The 16,181-nt window shown below is 38.7% G+C and overlaps 1 protein-coding gene across 1 annotated transcript in view; it reads right to left on the bottom strand.

The window, feature by feature from the left end:
- Positions 1-16,181, bottom strand: part of ing3 (inhibitor of growth family, member 3) — a 42,172-nt gene that overhangs the window by 11,350 nt on the left and 14,641 nt on the right. Inside the window, exons 5-9 of the mRNA XM_073059543.1 lie at positions 13,978-14,074; positions 11,737-11,808; positions 11,123-11,239; positions 7,602-7,765; positions 1,691-1,878 (exon numbers count right to left, since the gene is read on the bottom strand). Of these exons, the coding sequence (XP_072915644.1) occupies positions 1,691-1,878; positions 7,602-7,765; positions 11,123-11,239; positions 11,737-11,808; positions 13,978-14,074 (638 nt within the window). The remainder of the gene's footprint in view (positions 1-1,690; positions 1,879-7,601; positions 7,766-11,122; positions 11,240-11,736; positions 11,809-13,977; positions 14,075-16,181) is intronic.

Here is a 16,181-nt window from a genome sequence, read left to right as displayed (position 1 = left end):
TGATAAAAAGTGTGAAAAACTACTCCACCTCTATTTTTCTTTATCAATGAAGAACTTTTTGGTGTAAAAAGTATTTTGCTTCTTTGCCATTCCCCCTGCTATATAAGTATCAAAATTATCAAAAGCAAACAACTTCAAGTAGACAGTCAACTACAGGAAAGGTACAAGTCCTAAACATAAGCTCACACTTCAGCAAGATTACCTCACATTGAACTAAAAATAAAGAAACAAAACATAAGCAGAAAACCACAGTCACAATTTACAAGTGAAAGTTTCAGCTTAGAGGTTTTTTGTCATTGTCAGGACCTTTTCTGAATTATTTTCAAAACCTTCAATTCGTTGTTTAAACTCAGATGTTGGCTATTATTAATTTTTATTATATGAGAAGTATTTTACCTTCTTTTCTTAATGAACAGTTTCAGTCTTGATAGGGGTTAGATTCTTATTCTTGTAATAAATTAGTATATTTCAATATAACTAATGATTAATTTGCATGAATATGGGGTAATGAGATTGTTATTATGAACAGATATAATGTAATTGGTAGCTTTTTTTTCCTTTTTGACCTTTTATATACACTTTCTTGTGCTCTGTATTCTATGTAGAAACTAATAAAAATATTGGAAAGAGGTTTTTTTGTTGTGTTTAAATATGAGCAAGTAAGAAATGAATATAATTTTAAAATAAATTTTCAATACGAACAAATTATATCAGATTCAAATAGTTTGTTCTTACATTATGCATGAACTGCAAACATACATAACCCTAGAAATTAGATTTTTAAGAAGTTTAATTCATAAGCTAAACCTTACTCAGCCCTGAGTTTCAACAAAAATACTGAAGGTTCTGATAAAGGTTCTTTGGCCTAAAATGTTAACTGCTTCTGTTTTCCACAGATGCTGCCTGACCTGTTGAATGTTCCCAGCATTTTTTATTTTTAGGTTAAATTTGAAACTCGTGCAGGCTTTCTTGATTTTCAAATTGTTTTTCATTCCTTCTTAATTTTTGACAACTTATCAAACCCAGAGACAAAGCAAACTTCTGCCAATAATTTTTAAATGATTTGGCGAATTCCTTCATCAACAGAGACAGAATAGGTATTACTCACAATAATTTTTCAATTACTGCAATCTTGTTACAAAATAGATAAAGTATAAATAAAATCTGAAATTACAGTCTGGGCTGAATACAACAACAATGACAAGAATTCACTGAAGAATTTTACTTCAGCTTGAATTAGCAGTTACTCCGCCATGGATGGTCTTAAACCTGGATGCGAAAGGAGGAGAGTAAGGCATGGGGCTAGTAACCTCATCCCATAAAAACCTACTGCTACAGAAGCTCCGAAGACCTCATCCCTGGGAGTGAAAGGATCTTTGAAGATGGGCTACACCTGGGCACATCTTGAAAGGCTGGCCCAGGACAGAGAACTCTGATCAGCGGCTTCAGTGGCTTATGTCCCTATAGGGGTGATGGGCTAAGATGCTATGTCATTGCATTAAAAATGTGCATTATATACATGCTTATAGTTGCAAAATCTATTAATAAAATGAACAAAACTTTAGGATTTATTTTAGCAGGTGGTTTATACTGGCTAATTGTTAATAATTTGTAAAAGTATTCAGAACCATATTAAGTAAAATCATAGCAACCAAATAAAAATAAACTCACCAATAATGGAAGTACTTACTTATTTTTACGACCACTGCGTGAATCTGTGGCTGACGCAGGTAATGTCTGTGTAAGTGTTGAGGCTAGTGTTGAGGAATAACCTGTTGATTCTCTTGAAATAGTGAAATCTCGTGTAAGCTGAAAATCGTTATTTTTGAATGCTTCATAAGTGGCCTTTATAGTAGATGTTCTTCTCCCCTCTTTCATCTTATAATAAAAGCAAATAAAATACAAATATAATAAGAGCTGCATCATTGATTTTCAATATTTAACAACACTTTATGATTCAACTTACAAGTGTTTAGATATATAATTCTTAAAAGTATTGTTACCACACCATCACAATACATTCACGCTAATATTTAACATCTGTGTAACTAATACTACACATAAGGCAAGAGTTGAAAAATTGAAATACAGTGCTTATAAAAAGTATTCACACCCCCTTTGAAAATTTTCATGTTTTATTGTTTTACAACATTGAATCACAGAGACTTAATTTAGCTTTTTGACACTGATCAACAGAAACTACTCTTTTGTGTCAAAGTGAAAACAAATTTCTACAAATTGGTCTAAATTTATTACAATTATTAAACACAAAATAATTTATTGCAAAATTACCCCCTTCAGGTCAGTATTTAGTAGATACACCTCTGGCAGGAATTACAACCTTGAGTCTGGGTGGATAGGTCGCTACCAGCTTTGCACATCTGGATACTGCAATTTTTCCCCATTCTACTTTACAAAACTGTTCAAGCTCCATCAGATTACATGGAGATCGTGAGTGTACAGCTCTTTTCAAGACCAGCCACAAATTCTCAATTGGATTGAGGTCTGGACTCGTTGGCCACTCCGGGACACAAATTCTTTTCTTTTTTTAAGCCATGCTGGTGTAGCTTTGGCTTCATGCTTGGGGTCATGGTCTTTCTGGAAAACATATCTCCTCCAAGTTGCAGTTCTCTTGCACACTGCATCAGATTTTCCTCCAGGACTTCCCTGTATTCTGCTGCATTCATTTTACCCTCTACCTTACAAGAGCAGGGATGTGATGCTGAGGCTTTATAAGGCACTAGTGAGGCCTCACCTTGAGTACTGTGTACCATTTTGGCCTCCACATCTTAGAAGAGATGTGCTGGCATTGGAGAGGGTCCAGAGGAGGTGAACAAGGATGATCCCAGGAATGAAAGGGTTATCATACAAGGAACGTTTGATGGCTCTGGGTATGTATTCGCTGGAATTTAGAAGGATGAGGGGGGATCTCATTGAAACCTTTCAAAGGCTGAAAGGCCTAGACAGAGTAGACATGGAAAGGATGTTTCCCATGGTGGGAGAGTATAGGACAAGAGCACACAGCCTCAGGATAGAGGGGCGTCTATTCAAAACACAGATGTGGAGAAATTTCTTTTCCCAGAAGGTGGTGAATTTGTGGAATTTGTTGCCACGTGCAGCTCTGGTGGCCAGGTTGTTGGGTGTATTTCAGGCAGAGGTTGATAGGTTGTTGATTGGACATGGCATAAAAAGTTATGGGGAGAAGGCCGGGAAATGGGATTGAGGAAGAGGAAAAAAAAGGAACAGCCATGATTCAATGGTGCAGCAGACTCGATGGGCCAAATGGCCTAATTCTGCTCCTATGTCTTCTGGTCTAAACTGTCCAGGGCCTGCTGCAGTGAAGCATCCTCACAGTATGATACAGCCACCACATTTCACAGTAGCGGTTGTATGTTTTTTTATTATGCATGGTGTTTAGTCTTATGGCCAAAAAGCTAAATTTTGGTTTCATCAGACCACAGAACCTTCTTCCAGTTGACTTCAGAATCTCCCACGTGCCTTCTGGCAAACTCTTGAGATATCATGAGAGTTTTTTTTCCCAATAGTGGCTTTCTCTTGGCCACTCTCCCATAAAACTGTAACTGGTGAAGCACCTGGACAACAGTTGTTGTATGTGCAGTCTCTCCTATCTCAGCCACTGAGGATTGTAGTTCCTCCAGAGCTGTCATAGGTCTCTTGATGGTCTCCTTCACTAGTCCCCTTCTTTCACGGTCACTCAGTTTTTGAGGATGGGCTCCTCTTGCAGATTTACAGCTGTGCCATATTCTTTCCATTTCTTGATGATTGACTTAACTGTACTCCAAGAGATATTCAGTGTCTTGGAAATTTTCTTGTATCCATCTCCTGACTCGTGCTTTTCAATAACCTTCCTGCAGAGTTGCTTGGAGTGTTCTTTTGTCTTCATGGTGCAGTTTTTGCCAGGATACTGACTCACCAGCAGTTGGATCTTCCAGATACAGGTCTATTTTTACAACAATCAATTGAAACACCTTGACTGCACACTGGTTTCCAAAAACATATCTCTGTTTAACTAATTATATGACTTCCAAAACCAATTGGCTGCACCAGTCAGTCACAAACAAGGAAAACCTGTAGATGCTGGAAATCAAGCAACACACACAAAATGCTGAAGGAACTCAGCAGACCAGACAGCATCTATGGAAAAGAGTACAGTCAACGTTTTGGGCTGAGACCCTTCGACAATAATTGATACTTATGCAATCAATTATTGTGTTTTATATTTGTAATTAATTTAGGTCACCTTGTAGAGATCTGTTTACATTCTGACTCGAGTCAAAGTTAGAAAGCCAAATTAAATCCACTGTGATTCAACATTGTATAAACAATAAAACGTGAAAGCTTCCAAGGGGGTTGAATACTTTTTATAGGCACTGTATGTAGCAGTTTAGGAATTGGAACTTGGTTAATTATTTCCTTGGCTTGTGATACAGGTTTGTATTTGTTTTTAATAATACTTACAGGCAAAGGAGCTGCTTTGCCTTTATTGGCTGTCAGTCTTTAATGGCTATTCCCAAGTATCTTTGGTAGTGGAGAGTTTTGTTCCTTAATCACTGAAGAGCCCCCTAATAAACAGCTATTGGGTAGTGTTTTTGGATTGAGTTGAGTCAGAGTATTATACAACACAGAAACAGGCCCAATTGTTTCAACTTGCCCACGCTGACCAAGATCCCTACCTGAGCTAGTCCCATTTGTCTGTATTTGGGCAATATTTTCATAATCCTTTCCTATCTATATACCTGTCCAAATACCTTTCAAATGTCACAATTGTATCTGCCCTAATACTTTCTATGACAGCAGATGCTGTACCCACCAGCCTCTGTGTGATGAAGTTACTCCTGAAGTCTGTTTTAAATCTTTTCCATCTCACCTTAAACCCGTTTAGTTTTAGACTCCTTTATCCGAGGAAAAATACTGTAATCACCCACTTTATCTGTGCTCTATATAATTTTATAAAACTTTTTCATGGCACCCCCTCAGCCTCCTTTGTTTGAGGAAAAACCAGTTGCAACATATCCAGTCTCTTCTTATAAGCCAAACCTTTCTGTCTAAAAAACAATCCTCGTGATATTTTTTTCTGCACTCCCTCTGCCTTCCTCACAGTTCTCCTGTAGCTTGGTGAGAATCACACACAGTAATCCAATTGCGTCTAACCAAGTTTTTGTACTTCTGTGAGTGTACACTTTGAATGGATATTTGCAGATGGTGGTGCTCTCATGTACTTGTTCTCCTGGTCATCCTTGATGGGGAAGGCCAAGAGTTTGAGAGGTGCTGTCAGAGATGAATTTGAGTAATTAGTTGGAACAAATCGTAGCTAGTGGTAGAGGGAGTGAACAATTAGTTGGTAGGAGAGGGATCAATCATGCAAACTGTTTTGTTTTGACTGATGTCTAGCTTCAGTGTTGTTGGAGCTGTGGCAAACCAACTGAAGAATATCCTGTCACACTTCTGATATGTATGTTTTGTATTGGGGAGAGTCAAGAGATGTTCATCTAGCCAAGATGTTAATGGTGTTAATGCCTTGCAAGCAAAGTCATAGAAGCATCTAACAACTAACTATGGGATAAATCTAATGGAAACTTTGATAATTCCTACAGTATTGCAAAATACAAAGAAACACATCTCTGATGTAAGAGTAAACACAAGAAATTCTGCAGATGCTGGAAATCCAAAGCCACACACACAAGATGCTGGAGGAACTCAACAGGGTAGGCAGCATCTTTGGAAATGAATAAAGAATCGTTGTTTCGGGCCAAGATCCTTCTTTGGGACTGGAAAGGAAGGGGGATGACGTCAGAATAAAAAAAGTAGAGGAGGGGGAGGACAGCTAGAAGGTGATAGGTGAAGCAAGGTGAGTAGGAAAGGAAGGAATCTAACGGGAGACATGAGTGGACCCATAGGAGAAAGGAAAGGAGGGATCCCGGGGGAGGTGAAAGGCTGGTGATAAGGGGTAAGAGGCCAGAGCAGGGAATAGAAGGGAGAGGGAGGGAATTTTTTTTCCCAGAAGCAGAAATCAATATTCGTGCCATCAGATTGGAGCCAGAAGGAATATAACATGTTGCTCCTCCACCCAGAGGGTGGCCTCTTCATGGCACAAGAGAAGGCCATGGAACAACATGTTAGAATAGGAACAGGAGTTATAATTAAAATGTTTGATCATTGGTAAGTTCTGCTTCTAGAAGAAGGAGCAGAGGTGCTTGATGAAGCATCCTCCCAAATTACAATGGATCTCACCAATGTAAAGGATGCCACATCAGAAGCACCGGACACAATAGACAACCCCAGCAGGTTCATAGGTAAAGTGTTGCTTCACATGGAAGGACGGTTTGGTGCCTTGAATGGAGGTGAGGGAGGAGGTAAATAGGCAGGAGTAGAACTTTGTTGTTTGCAGTGATATGTGCCGGAATGGAAATTAGGGCAAGGGACAAATGCACAAGGGGATCACAGAGGGATTGATCTTTGTGGAAAGTGGAGGTGATTGTGGGGGGGGGGGGGGGGGGAAGGAGAGGTAAAAATATGTTTGGTGGTATGATTCCTTTGGAGATAGTGGAAGATACAGAGAATGATGTGTCGGATGCAAAAGCTCATGGGTTGGTAGGTAAGGACAAGAGGAGCTCTATCACTGTTAAGGCGGTGGGAAGATGGGGAGAGAGCAGATGTTCAGGAAGTGGAGGAAATGTGGATGAGGGCAACATCAATTTTGGAGGAAGTGAAACCATGTTCCTTGAGGACATATCTCATGTCCTGGAAAGGAAAGCCACGCCCTGGGAACAGCTGCGATGGAGACAAAGAAACTAAAAAAAGAAATAGCATTTTTTACAGGTGACTGGGTAGGAAGAAGTATAGTCAAGATAACTGGGAATTGTTAGGTTTATAAAAGATGTCGATCAGCAGTTTGAGAAAGGGGAGGGAAATATCAGAATGGACCAAGTGAATTTAATGGCAAGGTTTAAGTTGGGGGCAAAGTAGATGAAATCAATGAGCTCAGCATGGATGCATGAATGCAGTTGTAAATGAAGTGGAGAAAGAGTTGGGGAGCATTAACAGCGAAGGCTTGGAACAGGGACTGTTCTGTGTAGCTAACAAAAAGGCAGGCACAGCTGGGGCATATGGCTATCCCTTGAATCTGGAGAAAGTGTGAGGAGCCGAAGGAAGAACTGTTGAGGGTGACGATCAGATCTGCCAGATGGAGGAGGGTGGTGGTGGAGGGAAACTGGTTGGAACTTTTATTGAGAAAGAAACAGAGAGCTTTAAGGTCTTCTTGATGGATGATAGAAGTGTTTTGGGACTGGATATGCATGGTGAAATATTAGGCAGCCAGGGCCAGGAATATTAAAGTTAGTGAGGAGATTGAGAGCTGGAGAACTGTCGTGGATGCAGGTGCGAAGGGACTAAACCAATGGGGATAGAATGGAGTCAAAGTATGAGAATATGAATTCATTGGGACAGGAACAGGCAGACACAATGAGCCTATCTGGACAAATAATAGGTCATATCGGATAATTAGAGAGATGTGTGTGGTAGAAACAACTTCTTTATATTACCAGGTAATTTCAGTCTATCAATGAAAAATCATTTGTTACCTGTGCTGTGGCTTGAACAGCCTGGGCTGCTGCCATAGTAATAGCTACAGCTCCTGGTCCTGCTCCTGGAGATAATGAGGTCAGATTGTATGAGCTGAGGGGTTGTGATGAATTAACATTGTAGGCACTGTTAGATGTTGATGTTAAATTGTTATTACGGCACCCTGTAAAGAACAAAAAAAATAGGAAAGGAACAAATTCTATCAATCTATCAATAAAACTACAATATATCTTGTATCACAGACTTGCAAAACACTGTTTTACTTTGTTAAAAGTCCTTATGTGAACAGAATGACCAGGACATTTTTCTATTCCTTAGTAGAACATGAAATAGAGAGCAAATCAATTTTGGTTCAAACTTCATTAATACTAGAAATAATTCTAATGCTTAGAAATTCACTCCCACTTTTGATTTTTAAAGGAAGCAGCACATTCTATTCTGTTTCAGAAATTCCTGCAGACCTAGGGTAGAGTGACAAACTGTTACTTTATGGTCCTTTTAACTTACTGACCAGCAATTACGTTTTTTGGCAAGTATTTTATGGACAAATAACAGTTATTAGTATTCATATTCTTTGAAGTAAACAACAGAAACAAATCCATTTTATTGTTCTTTAATGTATTACTCAAAATAAAAAGATTAGAATTTCCTTAAAATTACAGTTTGAAAGCTATAGAATACAAGAATAATACCAAATAATTAAGAAAATATAAATAAATAAATAAATGCAAATAAATGATCAAAATGTGAATGGAAAGAAAACAAATCATTCCTCATATTACTATCAAATTTGCTAAAGACGCACTTCAGAAAATATAAATAAAGATTATGTAATCATATCTTAATTATAAGCAACACTACAAGTAGGGAATTAGCAAAATTTCACTGTAGGTATGGAAATCTGTATGTTTGAACAAAGAATAGCTGGAACGAATCTTATAGAAGCAATGAAAGGAAGTTGAAAGGGTTGAAAAGAAGTTGAAATTAGCACATGAAAGGGTGTGGTGACCGGGTTAGATGAAGAGGGGTTTAGGAGGAAACCCATATGGTGAAAAAAAACATCATTTTTCAGTTGGGCCAGGCAATTAATTTCCTGGGTTTGCAAACTTAATGTAATTGTATATTAATTTACATGGCAGAAAGAAATTGATATCTCTATTTAACACCAAATACTCTGAATTTGGTTTTCTCCTTGAAGTAAATTATACAACTTTAACCTGCTCAGCAACTCTGTATTCTTAATGTACAGAAATATACAAGTAGATTTTGCTTGATTCATAAATGTGGAAATTTCAGTCTAAACATTAAAGAACGATGTACTTTGACATCAATTAAGGTACCAATCCAGTACACATATTTCTTAATAATTTAGTAAACACAAAATAAAATATTTTTGATATGAAAAATGTCTCTCAATTCTCATTAAAAGCTCTTTACTTACAATATTTGCCAGAATTATAGATGATTTTGTAGCAATTACTCACATTTTTAAAAAAAAGTTAGTGCCTACCTCTCTGCTAAGTAATGTTTTGTGAGAAAATGGCCTGCCCAGTATTGAGAGTGGAAGTATGCACTTAAGATTAGTTTGCATGCTGCTCTAGACTCCAGCCACTGGGTGGTAGTGTGGAACAAATCTTATATTGTTGGATTATCATGACATTTGCCTGATTTAAAATCGGGCAAATTCTCAGTTAAATTAATCTTTGCTACATTAGTAACTATATCTTCACCTGTAACTTCTTAAAACAAATTAAATCTCTGTAAGAGCAAATTATTATCCTGCATAACACCAACCTGTTACAATTACCCCTGGGTTCTGAAGGATGCTGCCAAAGAGATTGAGGATTAGTACTAATCTTTCATGAAACATTAGAGGCCAGGGATGTTTCGGGAGAACTGGAAAACTGCATATGTCACACTACTAAGAAGGGAGGCAGGCAAAAAAGAAGTAATTTATAGGCCAGTTAGCCTGACTTCAGAGGTTGGCAAAATATTAGTCTATTACCAAGTATGAAGTTTCGGGGTACTTGGAAGTACATGATAAAATAGTGGAAGTCGGCATGATTTCCTTAAGGGGAGACCTTCACTGACAAATCTGTTGAAAGACAAAGGATAGCCAGTGGATTTTGTTTTCTTGGATTTTCAGAAGGTCCTCAGTAGGAGTCACACAAGGCTGCTAAACAAGATAGGAATCTGTGGTGTTACAGGAAAGGTACTAATGTGGATAAAAGATTGGCTGACTGTCAAAAGGCAAAGGGTGGGAATACAAGGGGCCTTTTCTGATTGACTGCTCTAGTCAAGGGAGGTGTTCCGCAGGGATTGATTTTGGGTCCACTACTTTTCAAGCTATGTGTTGATCTGGATTTTAGAATTGATGGTTTTGTGGCCAAGATTGCAAATGATACAAAGAAAGGTGGAGGGGCAAATAATGTTGAGGAAGCAGGGAGTCTGTAGAAAGACTTGGATAGGTTGGGAGAATAGGCAATAAAATGGCAGATGGAACACAGTGCAGGGAAATGTATGGTCATACACTTTTCGAAATGGGGAGAGAATTCAAAAATGAGAGGTGAAAAAAGAGACTTGGGAGTCTGAGTGCAGGATTCTCTAAAGGTTGCCTTACAGATTGAGTCAGCAGTAAGAAAGGCAAAAGCAATGTTAGCATTAATTTTGAGAGGGCTAGAATATAAAAACAAGGATATAATGGTGAGGCTTTATAAGGCATTGGTCAGAGTATGTTTGGAGTATTGTGATCAATTTGGGCCCCATATCTAAGGATATGCTGGCATTGCAAAAAGCCCAGATCAGGTTTATGAGTGCGATACTGAGACTGAAAGTATCAACATGCAAAGCATTTGATGGCTCTAGGCTATGCTCATTGGAGTTTAGAAGGATGATCTCATTTAAACATACTGAATACAAGGCCAGGATAAAGTGGATGTAGAGAGAATGTTTCCAGTGGTGAGAGAGTCTAGGACCAAGGGATAGTCTCAGAATAAAAGGATGCCCTTTAAAACTGAGATGACAAGGAATTTCTTTAGCTAGAGGGTGGTGTATCTATAGAATTCATTGCAAAAGATGGCCATGGAAGCCAAGTCATTGGGTATACTTAAGCAGAGTAAGTTCTTGATTAGAATGGGTGTCAAAAGTTACTGGGAGAAGGCAGGAGAATAGGGTTCAGAGGGAATAACAAAATCAAACATGATCAAATGGCAGAGCAGACTCGATGGGCTGAATCCCAATTCTGCTCCAATGGCCTTGTGACCAATGGTCCAATGATCTAATGGTCTTGTAAGGCAAGATGAGTGACATGCCTCATGAACGAGTAGAAAGCAAGTCTGCTGAACCGCTCACCCAGAGACTAAAATAAATAGTAGTAGTTATAATATGAGAGTCAGGTCATCCAACCTAAGATCTTTTCATTAACTACTTAGAATCATGCACTGTCAAGAACTGTAAAGGTCGTAAAATGTTTATGCCTAAAAGGAAGGTATTAGCTTAGCTGATAAACAATTCAAATCACCTGGTGTATTTTCTTTTGAAGCATCCGATGTAAGTGTTGATAAAAGAGCTTCTGATTTGAATTTCTTCTCAGGAATGTGGTCCACAGAATGATGCGTAGATGGGTTATATTTCCGTTCTGCAAAATGTCACAAAATAAATCAAATGCGTGTTACCAGATTTGTTTAATGGAAGCTATTTACTTGCACTTTTTAAACTCAGTAGCTAACTCTGAATTCACATCAACAAATTTTGTATCATCAAATACAAAATTCTTCAGCGCAGGCTGGTAGAGACCTAACTTTGTAATAGCAAGTGTGGATGATCCCTTGGGTATTACAAGAGTTCTAAAAGATTAATTGCAAGAAATTAACACTAACCACACTAAATTTTGACCATTACTTTCCTCCGATGACACTTTGGAATTCTCTACAAAGTCAGGTATTTACTATTGAGGAATGGAATACTGATCCATGTGAATGTTGTCTCAATTTCTATAACAAATAATCCCAGATTAGGTAAAGCTACCAGCCTTAGGGTGCATGATGCTACTATGCTACATTAAATTTGCAGTTTTTCTGTATGAAGTAAAATCAGCCCAAAAAGTAGTTTTAAAAGCCACTACTCCGCACTTACTTTCGAGTGGAGTGTGTGAATGAGCATGGTGGTTATTAACTGGCTGAGGTGGATTGTCCAATTCCAATGATCCTGAAAGGGAAACAGAAAATATTAACCAGTTAAAGAATTCCTTAACTACAAATAATTTTTCCCTTATAGCTCCAGGTAAATCTGCAATCTAATATCATTTCAGGTTATATGATCCTAGCTACATAAAAAACTTATTTTAGTAAACTTCAGCTTTACCAAGTTACCATTTAACATTTCTCAATTTATCATTTAACAGAAATATAAGTAGTATGTACAATTACCATTACAGTTTACCAAGAGTAAGGTAAAACATTCAGACAGGCATATTTTAATGAAAGTGATACAGAACTGGCAATATCAGTCATAATCCTTTATTTGACATACCTGTTAATAACAATTTATAATAGTCTGACTTCAACATGATAGTGCTATTAACTGACAAGCTAAGTAAGCCACCATGGGAATAACTATGAAGTAAATGGGAGTACTTGACATTTCTAAATATTTTAATTAAGCAGCAAACTCATCCAATATGCAAATTTATTTTGGTCAACAAAAAGCTTGACTTATTTTAACATTATGAAAGTTTAATAAATTTGCCAATCAAAATTGACTTATTTCATTCTTTTCATATACTTAAAAACACTAAAATATTAAGTTTTTTACATTATATTTCTTTGGACCAGACTATAGGCAATACTGTATAGCTCTTTGCATTTAGAGTGCCAAAATATCTCATAGTTGAAGTTGGCACCAGTGATGTCATCAAGCAATGTCGTTTGTATGCAAATTAGTTTCCTGGAATATGCAGCCTAGAAAAATTAAATGCTAAACTAAAATGCTGCTGGCAGGAAGGTGAGCTTTAACAAAATCATGCCTCATTCATACTACATGGGTTAGGTTGAAATTAAGGATGGCTCTAAGTAGGTTATTTCCTGTCGGTGATAATAATGCCTAAAATCTGGATTTAATAAAGAGTTGAATGTTGATGATACAGTCAAAAACCTTAAGAGATGAAAGGAAAATGTATGTAGAACAGTATAGTACAGGATTAGGCTCTTCACCAAACATACTTGCACTGACAATGATGCCAATCTAAACAAATGACATCTGCCTACACATGGTCTGAATACCTTCTTTCTTGTTCATGTTTTAAGAAGCTCTAAATGTCATTATTTTATCTGCTTCAACTACCCCACCCATGGCAGTGTTCCTGGCACGTACCACTCTCTGTGTAAAAAAAATCTCCTTTTAACATCCTCCACCCTCAACTTAAACCCATGTCCTCCAGTATTTGAAAAAGGCTTTGACTATCTACCATATCTATTCCCCTCACAAAGAGATGTACTTCTATCAGAAAAGGTAGCGAAATGATCCAAGTTCAAATTTCCAATTTAAGATGGCACTGGTGAATGTCAGCGACTTCTGGCTGGTGGCCAATGGAACAAAGGAAACAACTAAATACTTTGTTAATCACTCTTTTTCTGATAAACAATCATCACAAACAACTTTTCCAGGCAATTCGATGTGGCAGAACCAAGTTGAGGTGAGGCACCAAGCACGTTGCCAAAAGCAAGGAAGATCAATTTAAGCGGCGGGCTGAATCGGAAAAGTCGGATACGGGCCAAATTGAGACGGTGGGTCCAGGCCCAGAGCATATCAAAGCAACTGAACCTAATGTTTGGATGATTTAAGTGCCAGGCCAGATTGAAAAGGTTAGAGTGTTGGGGCCCGAGTCGAGGGACAGGCCATTTCATTTTGCTGATCCGCTCTGTGCTGATCTAAGGGTCTATGGAGAGGACTGACTTTGTGGACTTCAATTCAGGACACCATTTGCTTGCGTTTATTGTTTGCATGATTTGCTTTTATTTCTCTGCACATTGGGTGTTTGACGGTCTTTTTTCACACTTTTTTGGGAGGTTTCTTTGTTTTATGGCTGCCGGTTAGGAGAAGAATCTCAAGGTTGTATAATGTATACGTAAATACTTTGATCATATATATACTTTGAACTTCTGGTAGTTTGAATTGTATGATCAAAGAAGTTGATAGTATTAGTTGATAAAGTTGAAGGTGTTAGATGCTAGATGTAGACCTGGAAAGCACAAACACTGACAGGAGCAATTTTGGATTAAAATAAAACTTGGGATTAGTCACATTCTTGTGGATGCCATCAAAATTATCATTAATCTCTACCTTAGTGTTTGAGATCATATTGTTTAATGTACTTACTTCTTTCTAATATTTCTGTAATACCAGCATTATCAGCTTCAAGCTCCATTTTAAATTTCGCAAGTTCTTGGTCTAATTTACGTAGATGTCTATCCACCTAAGTAATCAAAATACAAAACATAATAAATTGATCAATTGTTTACCTGTACAAATCTCTGCTGCTCTTTCTACCATGACCACTTTTATAAGTAAATTGGTAAAATGCAACTAAGGATTGACCATTTTCACACATCTGTTGAAAACACACTGCTTTTAACAGATTAAGCATGCTGGCAATGTGGGTAATTCAGTAATCTTTCACAGCATTATCATGTTGCATTTGTATTTAAATCCCTTCATGGAGCAACCTGTACAGGTGGCCCCCGTTTTTCGAACGTTCGCTTTACGACAGCTCGTTGTTACGAAAGACCTACATTAGTACCTGTTTTCGCTAACCAGAGGATTTTCGCTTTTACGAAAAAAAGACACCCGCTTTATACGTGTGTTTACCCCGAGAAAGACTACAATGACCATGAAGCCTTGTGCGGGCAGTTGTTTGCGCATGTTTGTACGTGCGTATGCATGTACATACATACGCATGCGTATACATGCATAGGCGGGTACGTGCCAATTTTTTTTCTCCAAATCGATTTTGGCTCGCTGTCTTCCCAAGTTTGATAAGTGAAACTACACCGTACATACAACATTTCTACTTTATATAGGGTGTATATTTATCATATCATTCCTGCTTTTACCATATGTTCAAGTTATTTTAAGTTTTATGTGCTATTTGGTATGATTTGGTAGGTTATTTTTTGGGTCTGAGAACACTCAAAAATTTTTCCCATATAAATTAATGGTAATTGCTTCCTCGCTTTACAACATTTCGGCTTGCTTACAGACGGTTTCTATTCCTTCTAGGTGTACAAACTATACCTTCGGATAGTGGGGGAAACCTGTACCTGGCTCTATTTAGGACTCTGCAGGTTGTCTTTTGATAGGTTTAGTGGTCACTGGAATTGTAATTTGCATTTGTCATCCAGGAAAAGGTGTGTATGGGTGGGGGGGGGGGGGGGGAAGAGAGGGGGGATATTTCCACCAATGTTAGAGATGGCAAACAAGAAAAAATCTAGAGATGCTGGAAATCCAAGCAGAGCACACAAAATGCTGGAGTAACTCAGCAGGCCAGGCAGCATCTATGGCAAAATGTAGGGAAGATAGAAGGCCATGGAAGAAAGAAAAGGGTGGAGGAGCACTAGAGTGAGGGGAGACAAGGTGAGTGAAGGAAAAGGGGATGGAGAATGATGAAGAGGGGTGTGGGGGATCATTACTGGAAGTTCAAGAAATTGATGTACATGCAATCAGGGTGGAATACAAGGTGTTGTTCCTCCAACCTGAGTGTGGCCTCATCACAACAGTGGCCATGGATTGATGTATCGGAATGGGAATTGGAAGTGGAATTAAAATGGGTGGCCACTGGGAGATCTCACTTCTTTTGGCAGACAGAGCATAGATACTCGGCGAAGCAGTCTCCCAATCTATGTCAGGTATCACCGATATACAGGAGGCCACATCGGGAGCACTGGACACAGTATATGACCCCAACTGACTCACAGGTGAAGTGTTGCCTCAGCTGGAAGGACTATTGGGGCCCTTAATGGTAGTGAGGGAGGAGATGCATGGAGCAGGGTGTAGCACTCGGTCTGCTTGCAAGGATAAGTGCCAGGAGGGAGATCAGTGGGGAGGGAATGAATGAACAAGGGAGTCATGTAGGGAGCGATCCTTGCGGGAAGCAGTACGTGGGGGGAGGGGGAAATGGAAAGATGTGCTTGGTGGTAGGATCCCGTTGGAGATGGCAGAAGTTCTGGAGAATTATGTGCTGGACGTGGAGGCTGGTGGGGTGGTCAGTGAGGACAAGAAGAACCCTATCCCTGGTAGGGTGGCGGGAGGATGAGATAAGAGCAGAGTGCAGGAAATGGAAGAGATGCAGTTGTGAAAAACAATGGTGGAGGAAGGGAAGCCCCTTTCTTTGAAAAAGGAGGACGTCTCCTTTGTTCTAGAAAGAAAAGCCTCATCCTGAGAGCAGATGCTGCGGAGACAGAGAAATTGAGAGAAGGTGATGGCGTTTTTACAAGTAACAGAGTGGGAAGAGGTATAGTCCAAGTAGCTGTGAGAGTCCGTGGCTTTATAATAGACATCAGTAGATAAGCTGCCTCCAGAGATAG

Source organism: Hemitrygon akajei, chromosome 10, assembly GCF_048418815.1.
Source record: "Hemitrygon akajei chromosome 10, sHemAka1.3, whole genome shotgun sequence".
NCBI lineage: Eukaryota > Metazoa > Chordata > Chondrichthyes > Myliobatiformes > Dasyatidae > Hemitrygon > Hemitrygon akajei.
Note: the sequence above shows the minus strand (reverse complement) of the source record. Positions and strands in the feature narration are given on the sequence as shown.